The 19,329-nt window shown below is 34.4% G+C and overlaps 1 protein-coding gene across 1 annotated transcript; it reads right to left on the minus strand.

Annotated features, from left to right (window-relative positions):
• Positions 1-5,064: 5,064 nt before the first annotated feature.
• Positions 5,065-6,189, minus strand: LOC139867865 (putative F-box/FBD/LRR-repeat protein At5g62970). Its single transcript, XM_071856213.1, has one exon. It carries the CDS (start codon positions 6,187-6,189, stop codon positions 5,065-5,067), a length of 1,125 nt encoding a protein of 374 aa, XP_071712314.1.
• Between the last annotated feature and the right edge of the window lie 13,140 nt (positions 6,190-19,329).

Genomic DNA, 19,329 nt, shown 5'->3' on the forward strand with positions numbered 1-19,329 from the left:
TTGGGCTTTCCTTGTTGGAAGGTGGAATAATTTTCCTGGCAAATGATTTATCATTTCCTTCCACAAAGTGTTCGGCTTATTCTTTTTTTCGCCCTTTAATCCTACTTCTCTTACTCATCGAACAACTTTCGATAAGCATTTTGCTGAGCAGCAGTAGCTGCGCAAACAAGAGGATTGGATAAGGCTTCTAATTTTGTTCAACTTCCATTTATGATTGAGAACAGTTCTTAGATTGCAGTGCCTGTCTAAGAAGTTGAGCATTGAGTGTATCCTTCTTCAACAAAGAAGGAAGTGTGTTTTGGTTTACGTTTTGATTAGTTGACATCTACAACGGATATAAGATTCAATTTAGTATTTTCGATATTGAGATTTAATAAATTAACTACCCAAGTTTTTATAATTTTAAAAACAATTAATTTACGAAAGCCTAAGATCCACATAGAGGTTCCATAGCCACATCTGTTGATCAGCTAGCAGTTATGGAGTCTATTGGTAGGTAGCGGGTACCAATTACATTACAAGTGCAACTCTTAGATCTTTATGAGACCTAGAGATATATGTAGTTCAACAAACCACTATTATCTACTGGCATGTTTGTCTCATCCTTGCCTCGAACTCAGGTCTCACCATGAATGCGATTAAGTCGTCCAATTTGGAAACAGTGAAAATTCACGCTAGTCTCACTAGATCGAAAAATCAACCTCGTGGCTATAATTCAGCCTAGTCTCACTAGATCAGAAAAATAACGAGGAGTGTTTGCAAGCTCATTGGATGGCATGACTTAAATTTGACGGGTATTTTAAAAAAGTTTTTGTCAACGAACAATGCATGCATACAAGATTCGCTACATTATTAGTTAAAAAAAACTATTTTAACCAATTATATATGTCGATTTTGTTTGTGGGTCTAATTTGTTATTTAATTTATAGCATATAAAAATAACAAATACACAAACGTGTATCGTTTTAAAACAATTTTAAAAGATGTCACCCATATATATTATTTGAGTTTTAAAATCATCAATTTTAAACTCGTTAGAGTTTAACTTTTAAAATCATCAATTTTAATTTTTAAACTCGTTACGTGTTTTATTCAACATTTTCATCAAAAACATTTAGCATATACTATAATCAACAATTATATATATAAATGCGAAAAATAAAACACAATCATGCATCACACACATACATAGCCTAGCCCAAAATCCTATGCTTGATCCCATGAGCTGACATGGGATCAAGAGGTCAAACTAAGGACAATACCATAGCTCCCACTTGATTCAAGTACCAAGTGGAAAACTTGTGCTGAACGCCATTGTTGTAAACTTGATCCATCTGCCATCTTCTAAGCCAATATTCATTTTGCATCTTTATCTTCAATCTTCATCTTGTTACATTTATTTAAAATTGAATATACAACTAAACTAATACTTTTACAATTTGAAACAAACCTAACTATAAAACTATGAAATTGAAAATAAATACAATACAACTTTGGCTTCAAGGCCATTTAATTAATCAAAAAAACCAACATGGTTTCCCATGACCAACAATCACAACAATCACATATAATCAAACACATAGGTCGGGGCATTTCAGGCTATGTATGCAATCACAATTTTTAATAACTACATTATTAAAACATACATATGGCTTGTCCATGATTACAATGCATGTGAATAACCATAGAATAAAACAATCAACAATTATAATAATCATTCAAGCCATAACAATTAAATCTACAATTAAAAATAGTGAATACTCTTTTAATCATATTTGTGCTTCATGGGGTTAAGTCTAGATCAACCGAGTTGACTTTAAAAACCAAAAGGTTTTGACTTTCACCAATATACCACAAAGCTAAATCTAAAGAATAATCACACGACAATTAAAATGGTGTAAAAGCGGCTCTGATTATCAATGATATAAAATCGTGTGTACTTTTAAATTTTATAAACGCAACGGAACGATAAAAATAAACATATATTTTATTTCAATAAAACATTCGGTTAAACATTCACACGATTAACGGTTCCCATGAAGATCCAATTACACCAATAATAATTGTCAAATAAATAATTAAATAGTGGAGTTTAGATATACCTTTATCGGGCGATGCAAGAACGGTAGAATCAATTGTCCACGTATAGGTTGAAACGAGTGTCCAAAGTAGAACACCTCTACAGGTATCCACAGAGCACGTCAAACAAACACCGGAGACTGCTAGATCTGAATCACCACTATCAGAAATCCAAACACACATTATGTGACTACATCAAACATAAAACAACAAACAAAACTAAATTTTGTCCATTGCCTCATATGTAGTCACGTGATAACACATATGAATTGTTATCACTATTGCACGAAAAACAATATAAACATTGAATCAAATTCAGTTGTTTCTACGCCTGACTTTCCAATTGCTTTATTTTAATATCGTAATCGTAATACCGAAAAGCAAAAGGAACTTATGGCCAATTTTTCATTTTGTGTATTCTGTTTCATGCGGCTCCACAAATAATTGAGATCTAATTTTATTTTTATTTTGTCGGCTGATAACTATAGTCTACCAAAAAAAACTCAATTGTTTCATAAGGAGTATATATGACAACTCCAAACAAAAACCTATGGGCCCAAAATCGAATAGACATATTTGTGTTATTGTTTAACTTAAAAACAAAACAAGTCCAGTGTGATTTAACGGCCCGTTGAGTATTTTTATATATTCAATTAAATCATATTTAATTAAAGTATACGTTCGAACTATAAGTTATATGTCAACAATATATAATAATTGATGATTATAAATATGTATATACGGTATATACATAAAACCGGATATCTAAGTGCTCATTGTGTGTGACCTCGTAGGCTTGTATATAAACGATAGTATAGATTTGTGTTATGACGTGCACACTAAATCAACAACTGCGACTAGCTATGAACACTAATGCTACACATGCTTGGGAACAGCATGATTTTTGAAGGAGAGAGGATTATAATGGATTATTTAGACGTGCACATGCCGTGCACATGGGTCGTTTAACTAACTTTTCCACCTTGGTATAAATAGAGATGATAGGTTCATTTGTTAGTTAGCTTAAGATTTGTATGTGTGCGAACACGATTCTCTCCCTCTTTTCTTGTAAAATCTTGAACTATCATTTGGTTATTATCAATCATCAATATAGTTCATTTCGATTCAATATTCAAGACTGATTCTTCCTTCGACGTCTTCAAGTTGTTTCGAGAGCTTTTTCGATTCGTATGAATTCAGGAAGTTCATAACAAACAATAAGATAAAGTATAATGAAGAGTCTTAATGAATGTTTTCAAACTATATTAGTATTATTTTAAGTTTTTATATGAATATGAATTAGTGTTGATTTGTGAAGATTAAGAACGAGTCAGACTTTAAGTCTCCGGCGGACGTTGCTAACCCTAATTGAGATGTCAAGAGGGTGGTTAAGTGATAACCGTTACCGGAAAGTTGATTGTTTTCAAGTTTCAGACTACTGGCTTTTAATTCTCTAGAACCCATATGACCTCATACAGGTCGAAAATTGAACCAAACATTTCTTTACCACCACCAACAACAGATCGAAAATTGAACCAATTGAAGAGAAGAATGGTGCGTCCTTAACTCACCATGAATCCATGACTCATATCGAAACCTAGATAAGCTTGATTTCATGACCACTGCAAAGATACTCTTCACCACTCCGTCTAAACAGAAGAAATTCAGGTACGAATTTTATCAAACACTTGGCGTGCAATTGCATATATTAACACTGACTATGTTTAAGTACATTTTCCTTTTATTTGTGTGTGCGCTAAAGTCGTTCGTATATGTATGTACAATTATAAAGCAATTTAGCACGGTTTGGAGTTTGATCACCATTACGATAATGTAATGTCATTAGATTATACTCAGTTTACTTTTACATTGTACTGATTAGGACTTATAGCTTGTTTTCAATCAATGTACTCTTGATAAACTTAAATAGCAAACAACATGAGTAGTATCTATATATCATATGTACATTGATCCAGTTTAGATTAGTGTAAGCAGCTCCCTAAGTACGTAAAACGGTTAATGTAATCACATCAGACTACAAAAACCTGTTGTTTCATGCATTACTAGTCACAGGTAAAATGAAACGCCAATTTTTGGGTCCATTTTAACTTACAAACACACAGCTGGCCAAGCCTTTTCATTTACAACAATTTTTTCGAATTAAATAGTAAATCAAATAATCAAAGATCTAATCTAATTGGGTCCAAAATTGCACATCTAACGTGACTAAGAATGGTATGTTCAAGGACACACCTTCCCCTACATTTGGGTTTGCATCTATTTATTATCGGCATTCATGTACTTGTAACAACATATGTACAAGATAACTTTATATAAATATCTCAAAATACTACTATATCAAAAGAATCATTCAGTCATAAAATTTCAGTAACTAATAAAACAAAATAAAATAAAACTTGATATCATCAAGTATGTAGGTAACAGGAAATGTAAATCAACGTACCCCCATTAGTTAAAAGGAAATCAAACAAAAACTAAATCAAATAAAATAATTGAACGAAAGATGAACTGAGCGCGCATGTTTCTAGCGAGATCACCAGTTTAGTTTCAACTCGAGGTACCTGTCAAAAGTACTTGGACTAGAGTCGGTTAGATATTCCCACCTATTGTTACGTGGATTTTTGAACTTGATATGTTTCAGATCCAACGTTTCTCTTTTCATCAATTCACTTCTTAAGCTACTGTAACTTTTACATACATTAGTTGTTATGTAATTGGGATGGCAAATTGTAAACAGTGCATCAAAATATGAAGGGTGCACCCGGCCTTTAACTGAAAAGGTATCAAACGATAGTTTGTGCACGTTTGTAGCCGGTAATGGGAACTGTATTTTGAGATCATCAATATCCATGTCCAGTAAATCTTGATCATCAGAAGTACGGATTTTTATTCCAATGTCAAACTCGCTTGATAAATTGAGTAATTCCCTCATCTTATAAAGACAATGACTATCCGTGGGCTTCCCTAATTCGAGACGATCAAGCTCAATTTTTCCCGGAGTAGTATGATTTTGAAACGATATATTAGGAATTGTAATTTAGGAGCAGAAACTTGTAAGCCGTCGATCTGACTGTTCTTAAGCAACCTTAGGGTCAGTGTTTTCAACGACGCACTAGCAATATCCAACTTTTCCGGACTCCAGTTACAAAATGTAAGCTCCAAACTCTCGAGAAAAGGTAATTTCGATTTGATGTTATCAAAAAATGCAGCATCTATCATGACATCATATAAACTTAACTCGATCACTCTACTTAATGAATCAATATTGAATGTCCTTGGAATGCTTAAAGACAAGTACTTAAAGTTTTGAAGGTTAGGGACATCATCAACTTCCAAGATTTTATATTTTTCTGATGATGCTACTAATTTAAACTCTTGAAGACAATGCAGATTTTTTGCCTTGATCTCCGTAAAGCCTGTACAGTGTAAAAGGTATACCTTCTCAAGTAATGTACAAGTACAAAATAAGTTATTAAGTACCTCATCACTTATCTTCACTTCGTACAACTTGAGTACTCTCAGTGACACACAGTTGATCACAGGATTCCGAGTCACCCAAACACTACCCTCACGCTTCGAGTATGTACTCTCAATTTCAAGTCTGTGTAGATTTTTTCCGGAAAATATCTCATATGTAAGTATATACTTGCGTCTTATAGAGTTATGAATTGAGAGAGAAAGCTCTTTGAGACATCTTTGGGTAGCTACGGTTCGAATACACTTATTCACAAGAAAAGTTGACTCTTTATCTTCGATTGTTATTCCAAGATCAATACTTTTAATTGGCACGTTGTCTTCGTTATACCTTGAGAGAGTTTGACCAATCAAGTGCATAGTTTCTTGATCTTCAGAATCATCAAACCTAAGGGTAGGGATGGTATACCAAGCTTGTTTCCATGACTTCGACAACACGCAAGTTCGAGCCGCTTCTTTTAAGGCCAAAAAAGATTGAATGTGGTGAACCAAATCGACAACATCTTCTAAACATGGCCCGCTTCTCTTCACCTCCTCCATCTCCAAAGATTGTATGCCGTGAATCAAATCTGAAACATCTTCTAATCGGGGTTCGCTTCTCTGCATCTCATCCATCTCCGAGTACCTAATTATAGTAATACTATGTGGTACATCATCATCATCATCATCAATATATAATAATTGTACTCGTAGTATATGTAGTAACAGTACAGAAATAAAGAACATATGAATTTAATATTTACTAATAAAAGTTAAAGTATAAATAAATGAACATTGAGTAGCTCATCAACTGGTAGTGGTCTGAGGTCAGGAGTTCGATTCCGCTAGGCTGCAACATTGCACTCAAGGTTATTCCTGACCTGAAGTATCCACCGTGATTTTAGTGTTTCATCAATAAAGATAACTACTGATTATTCAACATAATAACTTTAGTTTAATAAAACTGTGGCTTTACTATTAAAATTGTTTAAATGATCACAAGTGAACAATAATGGGAATCAACTTCTTAAGATTACAGAAGAGTAAAGAAAACAACTAATGACTTGACCAAACCCATCCGACCCATTGACCGAAATTATAAAAATAAGACCCACTTGACCAAGGACACGTTTGGGACCAAACCTATTTATCCCGCACCCAACCCACCCGTTTTGCCAGGCCTACAAACAACTATCATAGCTACAGAATTCATAAATAATTACAATTATATATAGTCCTTTGTTATACGTCCATCACGTTAAAGTTTTACCTTAAAATCGATCACTCAAAAACCACAGATATATGGCCCAGACTAGAGGCTTTTGGCTTTAACCACGACTGTTCAATCAATTATCCAAAAAAATAAAATACGAATTTAGTTCGGACTTAAGTTTTTAGTAAGAATTACCATTCTTTTTTTTTACGGCAAAAATTATAATAACAAACTGACCCTAGAAAGATTCTAGAGAGGCTGCACCAAACTTAAAATACATTAATTTAAAAAAAAAAACGAACTTAACAAGCGTGATCAATTATAAGGATATAAATTTGATATCAGATTTTTATGATCTGTTTTACCCCCACAAGACTCTAATAGGTACTATATAATGCTTAATTTTTCTCATATAACTATCATAATTTATTTATCTATCTATCTATCTATCTATCTATCTATCTATCTATCTATCTATCTATCTATCTATCTATCTATATCTATAAAGTGATACATAACAAAGTATAAATTAAGAACGGCAAGAAATTGTTACCCAGAATCCTTGACGAAGTATTAGAGAAGAAGCAGAATTACACACAAGTACGAGACAAGGACGTATATATAAGAAGGGATGTTGACGAAGTTTTAAAGAAGAAGCAGAATTAACACAAGTATGAGACAAAGACGTATATATAAGAAGGGACGTAGGGTTTTGTAATTGCATGTTGGGCTTATTAGATTTTAAGGGGTATTTTTAACATATATTAGCCCAAAAACTAAATCAGAATTAGTTGGTAATAAATATTGTTGGTAATAAAAATAATAAAGAGATTGTACATATGTGGATCACCGAATATTATTTTGTTTCTAGTCAGTAATTGAAGAAATTCAGCAAGGTTTTTTAGCCTTACAAATAAATTACAAATAATTTAATTTAATTCCATATTTACAACTCAACCATGTCATGAATAATATTACAAATACTAAAATTGTATAAGGAAAATATATACTAAAAAAGAATACTTATACTATGTAATTAATTTAACACAGTTTATAAAGTCGTTCCTATGTGTGTATAATTGATCAGCAAGTTACGTACTACCGTTTGGAGTATGATCACCCTTGCGATAATGTAATGTTATTAGATTATATTCAGTTTACTTGTGTGTAGTGTACAGAATAGGACTTGTAGCTTGTTTTCATTATAAATGTACTTCATAAACTTATACAGCAAGCAAAATGTGTAATGTCATTTGAATATTTCTTTTGTGGGTCAAACTTGATTGATGTAAATAGACCATAATCATGTGTAATATTTAGGGAATTATAATTGTGAATTGTTGGTGTAATGTATGGTAGTAATAAATAAGGAAGCAAGGGAAAGTTTTCTTTAATTATACTATATGCACATTTCAATCCTTTTCCAATGAGAGAGAGTGTGAGAGAGAGTGTGAGGAGAGAGAAATAAGCACACAAGGTTTATCAATGGAGGCGGATCGTGGCCGAGATACTACAATGGAAGATTTCAAGACGATTTTCCGAGATTAACCAAAAACCAGTGGATATCCTTCATGTTTTTCAACTATCCGGAGAATTGGTCGATGGAGAATCTTTGGAGGACGTTCAAACATTATGGCAATCTAAAAGACATATACATGGTAAGGAAAAGGTTGCGTAATGGTCAGCGTTTTGCTTTCGCACGGTTTGGGGATGTTGATAGTGTAAGAAGATTACTCAATCGGTTAGAAACCATCAAGTTCGATGGTAATCCAATCAGGGTGTTTTTAGCGAATGGGGGCAAGCAAGCGAGCCTGGGAACTGAACATAACAGGAAGTTTTCCTCGATTATGGGAAACAATGCGTTCAGAGATAGCAGGATCTTCAAAGAGGTGATTCAAAACCCCAAGGAGGATTTGAGGAACACAATCAACAAAAACAAAGAAGATCTAAGGCACTGTTTGAATCGTTTGGATAAAGGCAAGCATAGTGAAGCGGATGGTAAAAATGTGGAAGGTAAATGGGTGGAAGATGAAGTTTTAGACGAGAGAATCGTATTGATCCAAAAGCAGGACTGCAATCTGGACTTGATTGATAGGTGCATCGTAGCAGATCTTAAAAGAGTCGATCTGCTCAATCAACTCGAATCACTATGCTTAGCTGAAGGCATGGTGGATTTTCAAATCAAATACCTAGGAGGTTTCGAAGTGATGATTGTCCTTAAGTCAAAAGAAGCTGCTGAGGTTATTCTGAATAATGAAAATCACTCAATTTTCAAATGGTGTAACAGCATCAAACGTTTGGGCTTAAACTACTGGCCTTCAAATGGTAGGCTGGTTTGGGTGGAAATCAATGGGGTTCCTGTCACTTGCTGGAACGAGGAAGTTTTTAGCTCCATTGCAGCCAAATGGGGACGTGTGGTATTGATAATGCTAAAAACAAACATATATTTCATAGCATTATCCCTCAAGAAAGACAAGCTTTTAGTTGCAATTATTCTATTTACAAGTGATATTCGTTTAAATAATAAAAGGTGAAGACAAAAGACAGATTCAACGAATTGAAGACGCAAACGACCAAAAAGCTCAAAAGTACAAAATACAATCAAAGAGGTTCCAATTATTGATGAGAAACGTCTCAAAATTACAAGAGTACAAGATTCGAAACACAAAATACAAGATATTAAATTGTACGCAAGGACATTCGAAAATCCGGAACCGGGACCAGAGTCAACTCTCAACGCTCGACGCAACGAATCGGAAATTATAAATTAACTATGTATATAAATATAATATAATATATAATTAATTATATAAATTATATATAAATTATATTTATATATTAAAACCGTCGGCAGACTAAGATCCAAACTTGTGTGAGCTGGATTCCATTGCTCCACACTCGCGGAGCTTATGAAGGCAAAAACCTCCGCACTCGCGGAGGTCAAACAGTAACACGTGGGCCTATAAAAGGCCGAGCATTCGACCGAATTTTACACATCTTTTTCTCTTCACTCATATGTAAACGTGTATATATATATATATATATATATATATATATATATATATATATATATATATATATATATATATATATATATATTTATATTTTAATTTTAATTTTAAATCCTAATAATAAGGGTATGTTAGCGAATGTTGTAAGGGTGTAAGTCGAAATTCTGTCCGTGTAACGCTACGCTATTTTTAATCATTGTAAGTTATGTTCAACCTTTTTAATTTAATGTCTCATAGCTAAGTTATTATTATGCTTATTTAAAACGAAGTAATCATGATGTTGGGCTAATTACTAAAATTGGGTAATTGGGCTTTGTACCATAATTGGGGTTTGGACAAAAGAACGACACTTGTGAAAATTAGACTATGGGCTATTAATGGGCTTTATATTTGTTTAACTAAATGATAGTTTGTTAATTTTAATATAAAGATTTACAATTGGACATCCCTATAAATAACCATATACACTAGATCGGACACGATGGGCGGGATATTTATATGTACGAATAATCGTTCATTTAACCGGACACGGGAATGGATTAATAGTCTATGGAATTATTAAAACAGGGGTGAAATTATGTACAAGGACACTTGGCGTAATTGTTAACAAAGTATTAAAACCTTGGGTTACACGCAGTCGATATCCTGGTGTAATTATTAAACAAAGTATTAAAACCTTGTTACAGTTTAAGTCCCCAATTAGTTGGAATATTTGACTTCGGGTATAAGGATAATTTGACGAGGATACTCGCACTTTATATTTATGACTGATGGACTGTTATGGACAAAAACCAGATGGACTTATTGAATAATCGAGGACAAAGGACAATTAACCCATGGGAATAAACTAAAATCAACACGTCAAACATCATGATTATGGAAGTTTAAATAAGCATAATTCCTTTATTTTCATATTTAATTGCACTTCTAATTATTGCACTTTTATTTATTGTTATTGTATTTAATTGCACTTTTATTTATTGTACTTGTATTTAATTGTACTTTTAATTTTCGTACTCTTTAATTGTCGTAATTTTATTTTATCGCACTTTTATTTATCGCAATTTCATTATCGTTGTTTATTTTACGCTTTAAATTAAGTCTTTTATTTATTTAATATTTTGCATTAGGTTTTAACTGCGACTAAAGTTTTAAAATCGACAAACCGGTCATTAAACGGTAAAAACCCCTTATAATAATATTACTTATATATATATATATATATATATATATATATATATATATATATATATATATATATATATATATATATATATATATATATATATGTGTATTTTTATAAATTAAAACTAATATAGCGTTAAGCTTTGTTTAAAAGATTCCCTGTGGAACGAACCGGACTTACTAAAAACTACACTACTGTACGATTATGTACACTGCCTATAAGTGTTGTAGCAAGGTTTAGTTATATCCGTTCTATAAATAAATAAATATCTTGTGTAAAATTGTATCATATTTAATAGTATTTCGTTGTAAAAATAAAGCTATTTCATATACACCTCTACGCACATCAAGTATTTTTGGCGCCGCTGCCGGGGAACAATTCAGCTTAAAAGCCGGAAGCGCAACGCTATATAAAAAAAAGATTTTTTAGTTTACTTTTATAAAAAAAATACGCTTTTGTAAAAATACGTTTTAAATATTCGAAAATATAAAAAGAAAAATATAAATATAAATATTTTTAAGAGTTTGTTAAATATATAAGTTTTATAAAGTTTCTTTAATTTTATTTTAGTTTGTAAAAAAAATATAAGTTTTATTTATATATATATAAATATATAAAACAGAAAACTGAAATATAAAAATAAAAAATAATAATAACTGAACCTGAGTAAAAAACGAACCCTTTTTCAGCTAAAATCGAACCCTCCGCGACTCGTGGTGGTTTTGAACCGGGGCCAACCGCACTCGCGGAGGTCCACTGACAGGCTAGGGTTTGACTCTGCAAACTGTAATAATTACGGAGTATTATTAATTATTACTATTAAACCTAATTAGGTTATTAATTAATTATCATTTAGTTTAGTTTTAATTATTTAATTTGTATTTTTAAGTTTTAATTAATTTTATTAATATATAAAATTAATACTTTTATAAAATAAATAATATAAAAATAATATTTTTTATAAAAATTTTATTTTTTACAACTTTTAGTATTTTTTTATATTTTTTTTAATTGTTTTAGCATAATTTTTGTGTTTTTTGCTTATATTTAGTTTTAAGATATAGTTTTTGCCTTAGTTATTTTTATTTAGCATAATTTTATTTTTTTTGCCTTGAAACATTTTTTTTTTCTCGTTTTGTATAAATGTCTCCATACTCTAACAATATATTATTCTTGTTGTTATTATTATGACGATTATAATTATGATTATGATCATGATTATGATATAATAATAGTATATAGTAATACAAATAAAAAAATATATGCAGAAAAACATATGCATCCATTACCCAACCCACCCATTTAACCACGACTGATCAATCAATCAATTATTCATTCAGTATAAGAAAAAAGTCCAAATTGATTTCCAACTTAAGTTTTACTTAAGAATTACCTTGAAAAAGATTAAATCAAGAAACGAACTTAACTAGCGTGATCAATGTATAAGGATATAAGTTTGATATCAGATTTGATTTATAAATCTATCAAAACGATCCCGCGTGTACATTTGTGACATAACTTTTAATCATTTTCTGTTGTCACCAGCATGTTCTTTATTACTCCGTATCTTTCTTTCTATAACTCATGTCAATATTTATGAGTTGTTTTTTGAGTTAGTTATTGGACCTGTGATCCAACAGTGGCAATCTCAACCCATTCATTAGAATAATTATTAATGCTTATTGACAGTGAATCAAATGGATATAATACTAAATTTACCGGCCAATGCATTTTATAACCGGTGGTCCCGGGAGTGGAGTTGAATTCATGTTTTGTTCCCTTCTACTTATCCAATGCTATTATTATCAATATAAACCCAGTTACCCAAACTCACTCTTCATCAAAAGTGAAGACAAATGCAATCAAATGTTGGAGTATGGAGTCGTTAAACAAACAAGAAAACTGAATCTGGGCTGTGATGCGGCGCATCATAGGTGGATGCGGCGCATCTATGCAAGCAAAATGGTTCGAAGGTTTTGGATGCAGCGTTTCAAGCTGATATGGCGCATCAAAGGGCAGAGATGTGGCGCATCTCCTTCAGATGCGGCGCATCTGATGCCAGTTCTTGAATCTGCATTCGTAGAAAGCAAAGGGATGCGGCACATTCCTTGGTGATGCGGCGCATCGCCTGCCTGTCACCAAGTTGTCAACTTGCACACTTGACATCCGAGCATGCTTAGCCTACCTTTCACTTTTGGTGCAAAGTTGGATACTTTACACCTAAAATTAGGGCTGTGATCATGCCAATACAAGGTGTAAAGCATGGCTAGTTGGTTCTAAGTTGATGATTACTAGCACACTTGAAGATCAAGTTGAAGTTTGGTTGTTCTTGTTCTCTCCTATATATAGAACTCATTGTATGCAATTGTAACACACCACATACAAATATTCAGAAAATAAACACTCTCTAGTTGGTCCGTGGACTAAAGCAATCACAACGATTGCATATAACCACGTTATATCTTGTGTCGATTTATTTTTTCTCATTTATTATCTTTCGTTCATTAAGTGGGTTTGAGTGATCTTGATAGTATCACTACTCGGCTAGTAATCTTGTAGAATTACTAGCGTTGTTTGGGTCCTTATATCCTAACAACTGGTATCTAGAGCACAAGGTTTCGTTAAGGGAACGATGGCGGAAGATGGAAAGTTTAGAATTGACCGATTCGATGGGAGAGACTTTGGATTTTGGAAGATGCAAATTGAAGATTACTTGTATCAAAAGAAGCTACACCAACCCTTGTTAGAGACCAAGCCCGAAAGCATGGACGATGCCGATTGGACGCTTTTGGATCGTCAAGCCTTGGGTGCTATTCGTCTTTCACTTGCTAAGAACGTTGCATACAATGTTGTGAATGAGAAGACGACGTTTGCTTGCTTGAAAGCACTCTCTAACATGTATGAGAAACCTACCGCTGCAAATAAGGTATTTCTCATGCGTCAATTGTTTAATACTAAGATGAAGGAAGGTACGAGTGCAACAGATCATATCAATGAATTTAATAATAACGTTTCAAGACTTGAATCGGTAGAGATTAAGTTTGATGATGAACTATAAGCACTTATCTTGCTTTCATCATTACCGGAAAGTTGGTCGGGTACGGTTACCGCGGTTAGTAGCTCTACGGGAACTACTAAGCTAGCGTTTGAAGCTATAAGGGATTTGATTCTTGGTGAAGATACTCGTAGGAGAAACTCGGGAGAATCAACGTCCGGTTCTTTGTTAAGTACCGACAACCGGGGTAGGAAATTTGAACGCGGTGACAAGAAGGGTAGGAAGAAGTCTAAGAAGAGGAATCCATCGAAAGATAGAAGTGAAGTTACTTGTTGGGGATGCAATCAAAAAGGGCACTTTCAAAGGAATTGCAAAAATGGTTCCGCGAAAGGTGTAAACCTGGCCGAAGGGGAAAGTGATGATGCACTTTTGTGTAGTGTTGAAAATTCTATGGAGTCTTGGATTTTAGATTCGGGAGCTTCGTTTCATGCTACTCATGTCAAAAGCATGATGAAGAATTTTCGTTCATATCAAGGCAAGGTGAGATTGGCGGACAACAAGAAACTCAATATAGAGGGTATTGGAGATGTTGTTTTGAAGACTACTCTTGGTTCTAATTGGACTTTGAAGAACGTAAGGTACATTCCTAAATTGAAAAGGAAACTTATTTTGGTTGGTCAATTAGATGATGAAGGTAACGCGGTTACTTTTGAAAATCGCCAATGGAAGGTGGTTAAGGGTAGTTGTGTAGTGGCTCGTGGACATAAAAGGGGAACTCTTTATATGGTTGAAGTGTTAGATGAAGACACGGTGGTTGCTATGGTTAATGTTAAGTCCGAATCAATTCTATGGCACCGAAGACTCGGGCATATGAGTGAGAAAGGTATGAAGATGCTCGTTTCGAGTGGGAGGATTCCGAACTTAAAAAAGGTGGAACTTGGGTTTTGCGAACCATGTACATATGGGAAGCAAAAGAAGGTTACTTTTGGGAAGTCGTGGAATGCACCTAAGTTGGAGAAATTGGAGCTCGTTCATACGGATGTGTTTGGTCCAACCAATGTAGAATCACATGGAGGTTCTCGTTATTATGTCACCTTCATTGACGACTCCACACGAAAGGTATGAGTTTACTTTCTTAAAGCTAAATCCGATGTATTTAATACTTTTGTGAAGTGGAAAGCTATGGTAGAAAATGAAACCAACTTGAAAGTCAAGTGCTTGAAGTCGGATAATGGAGGAGAATATGGTAGTCTTGAGTTTAAAGACCATTGTGCAAAGCTCGGTGTTAGAATGTTGAAAACAGTACCGGAAACACCGCAACACAATGGGGTCGCCGAACGTATGAATCGTATGTTAAATGAAAGGGCTAAGAGTATGAGACTACATGCCGGTTTGCCTAAGATGTTTTGGGCAGATGCGGTTAATACGGCGGCTTATTTGATAAATAGGGGACCCTCAACACCATTGGGTTTTCGAATTCCCGAGGAAGAATGGCAAGGTAAGAATGTGAGTTATGGTCACCTTAGGATCTTTGGGTGTAATGCATATGTGAAGACCAAAGATGCGGATAGAGACAAGCTTGAAGCTAAGTCAAAGAAGTGTATTTTCATAGGCTACGGGTCGGATGAAATGGGCTATCGTTGTTGGGACAACGAGGCTAGAAAAGTAATTCGTTCGCGAGATATTACTTTTGATGAAGATTCGGTCTATGGCAAACCGGAAATGGGGAGTCCTAAACCGAGTCAAGTTACTTTTGACGATGTTTCTATTGATGATCTTGCAGGTTCTAGTGGGAGTTTGAGAAACAATGAATTGCCAAATGACGGTGAGGCGTCAGAAAATGCTAATGATGGAGATGGTTCGAAAAGCGGTGATGATTCCGAACATAGTGCGAGTTCTAGTGATGAGGAGGATACAAATGAAACCGGTCCAACCATTCCGGTTACTCCTACACCAAGATGCTCGACTAGAGTGCCCAAACCTAATCCTAGGTATTACCCATCAGCAAACTACTTGCTCTATACCGAGAATGGTGAACCCGAAAGTTACTTTGAGGCAAGGAAGACAAAAGAATCCATACAATGGGAGCTTGCCACGAAAGAAGAGATGGGATCACTTGAGAAGAACAAGACTTGGTCACTAGTGAAGTTACCTCATGATAAAAGGGCATTGCAAAGCAAATGGGTGTATAGAATTAAGAATGAGTTAGATGGCAAGAGAAGGTACAAGGCTCGTTTGGTAGTCAAAGGCTTTCAACAAAAGGAAGGGGTTGACTACAAAGAGATATTTTCACCGGTAGTTAAAATGACTACTATCCATTTGGTACTTTCTATGGTTGCATCCGAAGACTTACATCTTGAGCAACTAGATGTAAAAACTGCATTCTTACATGGTGATCTTGTTGAAGAGATCTACATGAGGCAACCCGAGGGCTTTAAGGTAAAGGGTAAAGAGAAGTGGGTTTGTAAGCTAAAGAAAAGTTTGTATGGATTGAAACAAGCACCTCGGCAATGGTACTTGAAGTTTGACGAGTTTATGAAGAAGATTGGTTTCTTAAGATGTGAATCGGATCACTGTTGCTACTTGAAGAAATTCAAATCTTCTTACATAATCTTATTGTTGTATGTTGATGACATGTTGCTTGCAGGTTCTAACATGTCCGAAATTAACAAGTTGAAGGGATTACTTTCCCAAGAATTCGAGATGAAAGATCTTGGTGGTGCTAAGCAAATACTTGGCATGAGTATTGTGCGTGATCGTGTGAAGGGTACTCTATACTTGTCTCAATCTAAATATATTGAGAAAGTAGTAGAGAGGTTCAACATGAAAGATTCAAAGGCTCGTTCTATGCCTTTGGGAAGCACCTTAAAACTGTCGAAAAGTCAATCACCAAAGACGGAAAGAGACAAGAAAGATATGGAAAAGGTTCCATATGCATCGGCCATGGGTAGTATTATATATGACATGGTTTGTACAAGACCCGATATTGCTCAAGCAGTGGGAGTTGTAAGTCGTTATATGTCTAATCCGGGGAAAGAGCATTGGGAAGCGGTCAAATGGTTGCTTCGTTATTTGAAAGGTACTTCTAATATGAGATTGTGTTTCTCTAAAAACAATCTCATACTTAGAAGCTATGCGGATGCTATTTTGGGTGGATGTGATGATTTGGGGAAAAGCACTACGCGGGTTATGTTTTCACAATGGGGAAGACGGCGATTAGTTGGTTATCTCGATTGCAAAAGAGTGTTGCTTTGTCAACCACCGAAGCCGAATACTTGGCTATTGCGGAAGCTTCTAAAGAGCTAGTGTGGTTGAAGAACTTCTTAGGTAAGTTGGGTAAAAGACAAGACTATTGCATCTTGTATTGTGATAATCAAAGTGCGGTTCATCTTGGGAAGAATCCGGTGTTTCATAGTCGTACGAAACACATCAAGATAAGGTATCATTTTATTCGACAACATATAAATGATGGCACTTTATTCTTGGAGAAAATCCTTGGTACGAAGAATCCTGCCGATATGTTTTACTAAGGTGGTCACGACGGACAAATTTAGGTTTTGCATTACCTCAATTGGTCTTCTCACGAATTGATGAGAGAAGACCCCAGCTAGAGATTTGAATTGTGTTACAAGTTTAACAAGTAGTATTGAAGACCTTTTATCGAAAGTCTACTCATCCGAAGTATGTGTTGAGCGTGCATGTTCCAAATGGTATTTAGCGGTAATCGAAGGTGGTTTAATGTTCTAGGTTAATTCATTGATATAATTGGAGTTTGTTCAAAGTCTCCAAGTGGGAGATTTGTTGGAGTATGGAGTCATTAAACAAACAAGAAAACTGAATCTGGGCTGTGATGTGGCGCATCATAGGTGGATGCGGCGCATCTATGCAAGCAAAATGGTTCGGAGGTTTTGGATGCGGCGTTTCTGATATGGCGCATCAAAGGGCAGAGATGCGGCGCATCTCCTTCAGATGCGGCGCATCTGATGCCAGTTCTTGAATCTGCATTCGTGGAAAGCAAAGGGATGCGGCGCATTCCTTGGTGATGCGGCGCATCGCCTGCCTGTCAGCAAGTTGTCAACTTGCACACTTGACATTCGAACATGCTTAGCCTACCTTTCACTTTTGGTGCAAAGTTGGATACTTTACACCTAAAATTAGGGCTGTGATCATGCCAATACAAGGTGTAAAGCATGGCTAGTTGGTTCTAAGGTGATGATTACTAGTACACTTGAAGATCAAGTTGAAGTTTGGTTGTTCTTGTACTCCTGTATATAGAACTCATTGTATGCAATTGTAACACACCACATACAAATATTCAGAAAATAAACACTCTCTAGTTGGTCTGTGGACTAAAGCAATCACAACGATTGCATATAACCACGTTATATCTTGTGTCGATTTATTTTTTCGCATTTATTATCTTTTGTTCATTAAGTGGGTTTGAGTGATCTTGATAGTATCACTACTCGGCTAGTAATCTTGCAGAATTACTAGCGTTGTTTGGGTCCTTATATGCTAACATCAAATAATATATAGATCAATGTGCATACAACATGGTATGAAAATTACCTACTGACTTGCGCACATTGAACTCTTCAATGCAACGAAAACATATTTGCATTGATTCAAAAAGTTTTATTTGAAGCATGGTAGAAAACCAACGTAAAGCTAAAAGTGCCTGGATGACAATTGACAAACACCCATCAAAGCACTAAAAATAATACTCTGTACTACTTAAAAACAGGTTTTGTAATATTATACTTATATCAGTAGTTAATATTTCATATAAACCAAATCTTAGTTTACTTAGCTGCTTATAGCTTATGTGAATTTTAGTTAAGGTTGCTTCTAATCACATTACTGATCACAGGTAGAATGAAACTTGCTGTGGCATGCATTATTAATCACAGGTAGAACGAAACTTTAACTTACAAAGACACAAAGCACCACAAACATTTTTATTATACAACAAATTCTTTGAATTAAATAATAAATTTGGGGATCAAATAATCAAAGATCTAATCTAATTAGGTCCAGTTTTGTACATCTAAAATGTGACTAAGAATGATATGTTCAACGACACACCTTTTCCTACATTTGGGTCTCCATGTATATATTATCGGCATTCATGTACTTGTAACAACATAAGAACAGGAAAACTTTAGAAATACTACTTATATCAAAAGAATCGTTCAGTCATATAAAATTTCAATTTCGATAACTAATAAAACAGCATAAAATAAAACTTCAATTAAGTATGTAGGTAACATGAAATGTAAATCAACGTAAACCCCATTAGGTAAAAGGAAATCAAACAAACATTAAATCAAACAAAACAATTGCATGAAATATGAGCTGAGCACGCATTTTT

Source organism: Rutidosis leptorrhynchoides, chromosome 9 (assembly GCF_046630445.1).
Source record: "Rutidosis leptorrhynchoides isolate AG116_Rl617_1_P2 chromosome 9, CSIRO_AGI_Rlap_v1, whole genome shotgun sequence".
NCBI classification, from domain to species: Eukaryota; Viridiplantae; Streptophyta; class Magnoliopsida; order Asterales; family Asteraceae; genus Rutidosis; species Rutidosis leptorrhynchoides.

What these genes read in the sequence shown, in the direction of transcription:
- LOC139867865 (XM_071856213.1), bottom strand. Translation starts at nt 6,189, where the DNA reads ATGGATGAGATGCAGAGAAGCGAACCCCGATTAGAAGATGTTTCAGAT.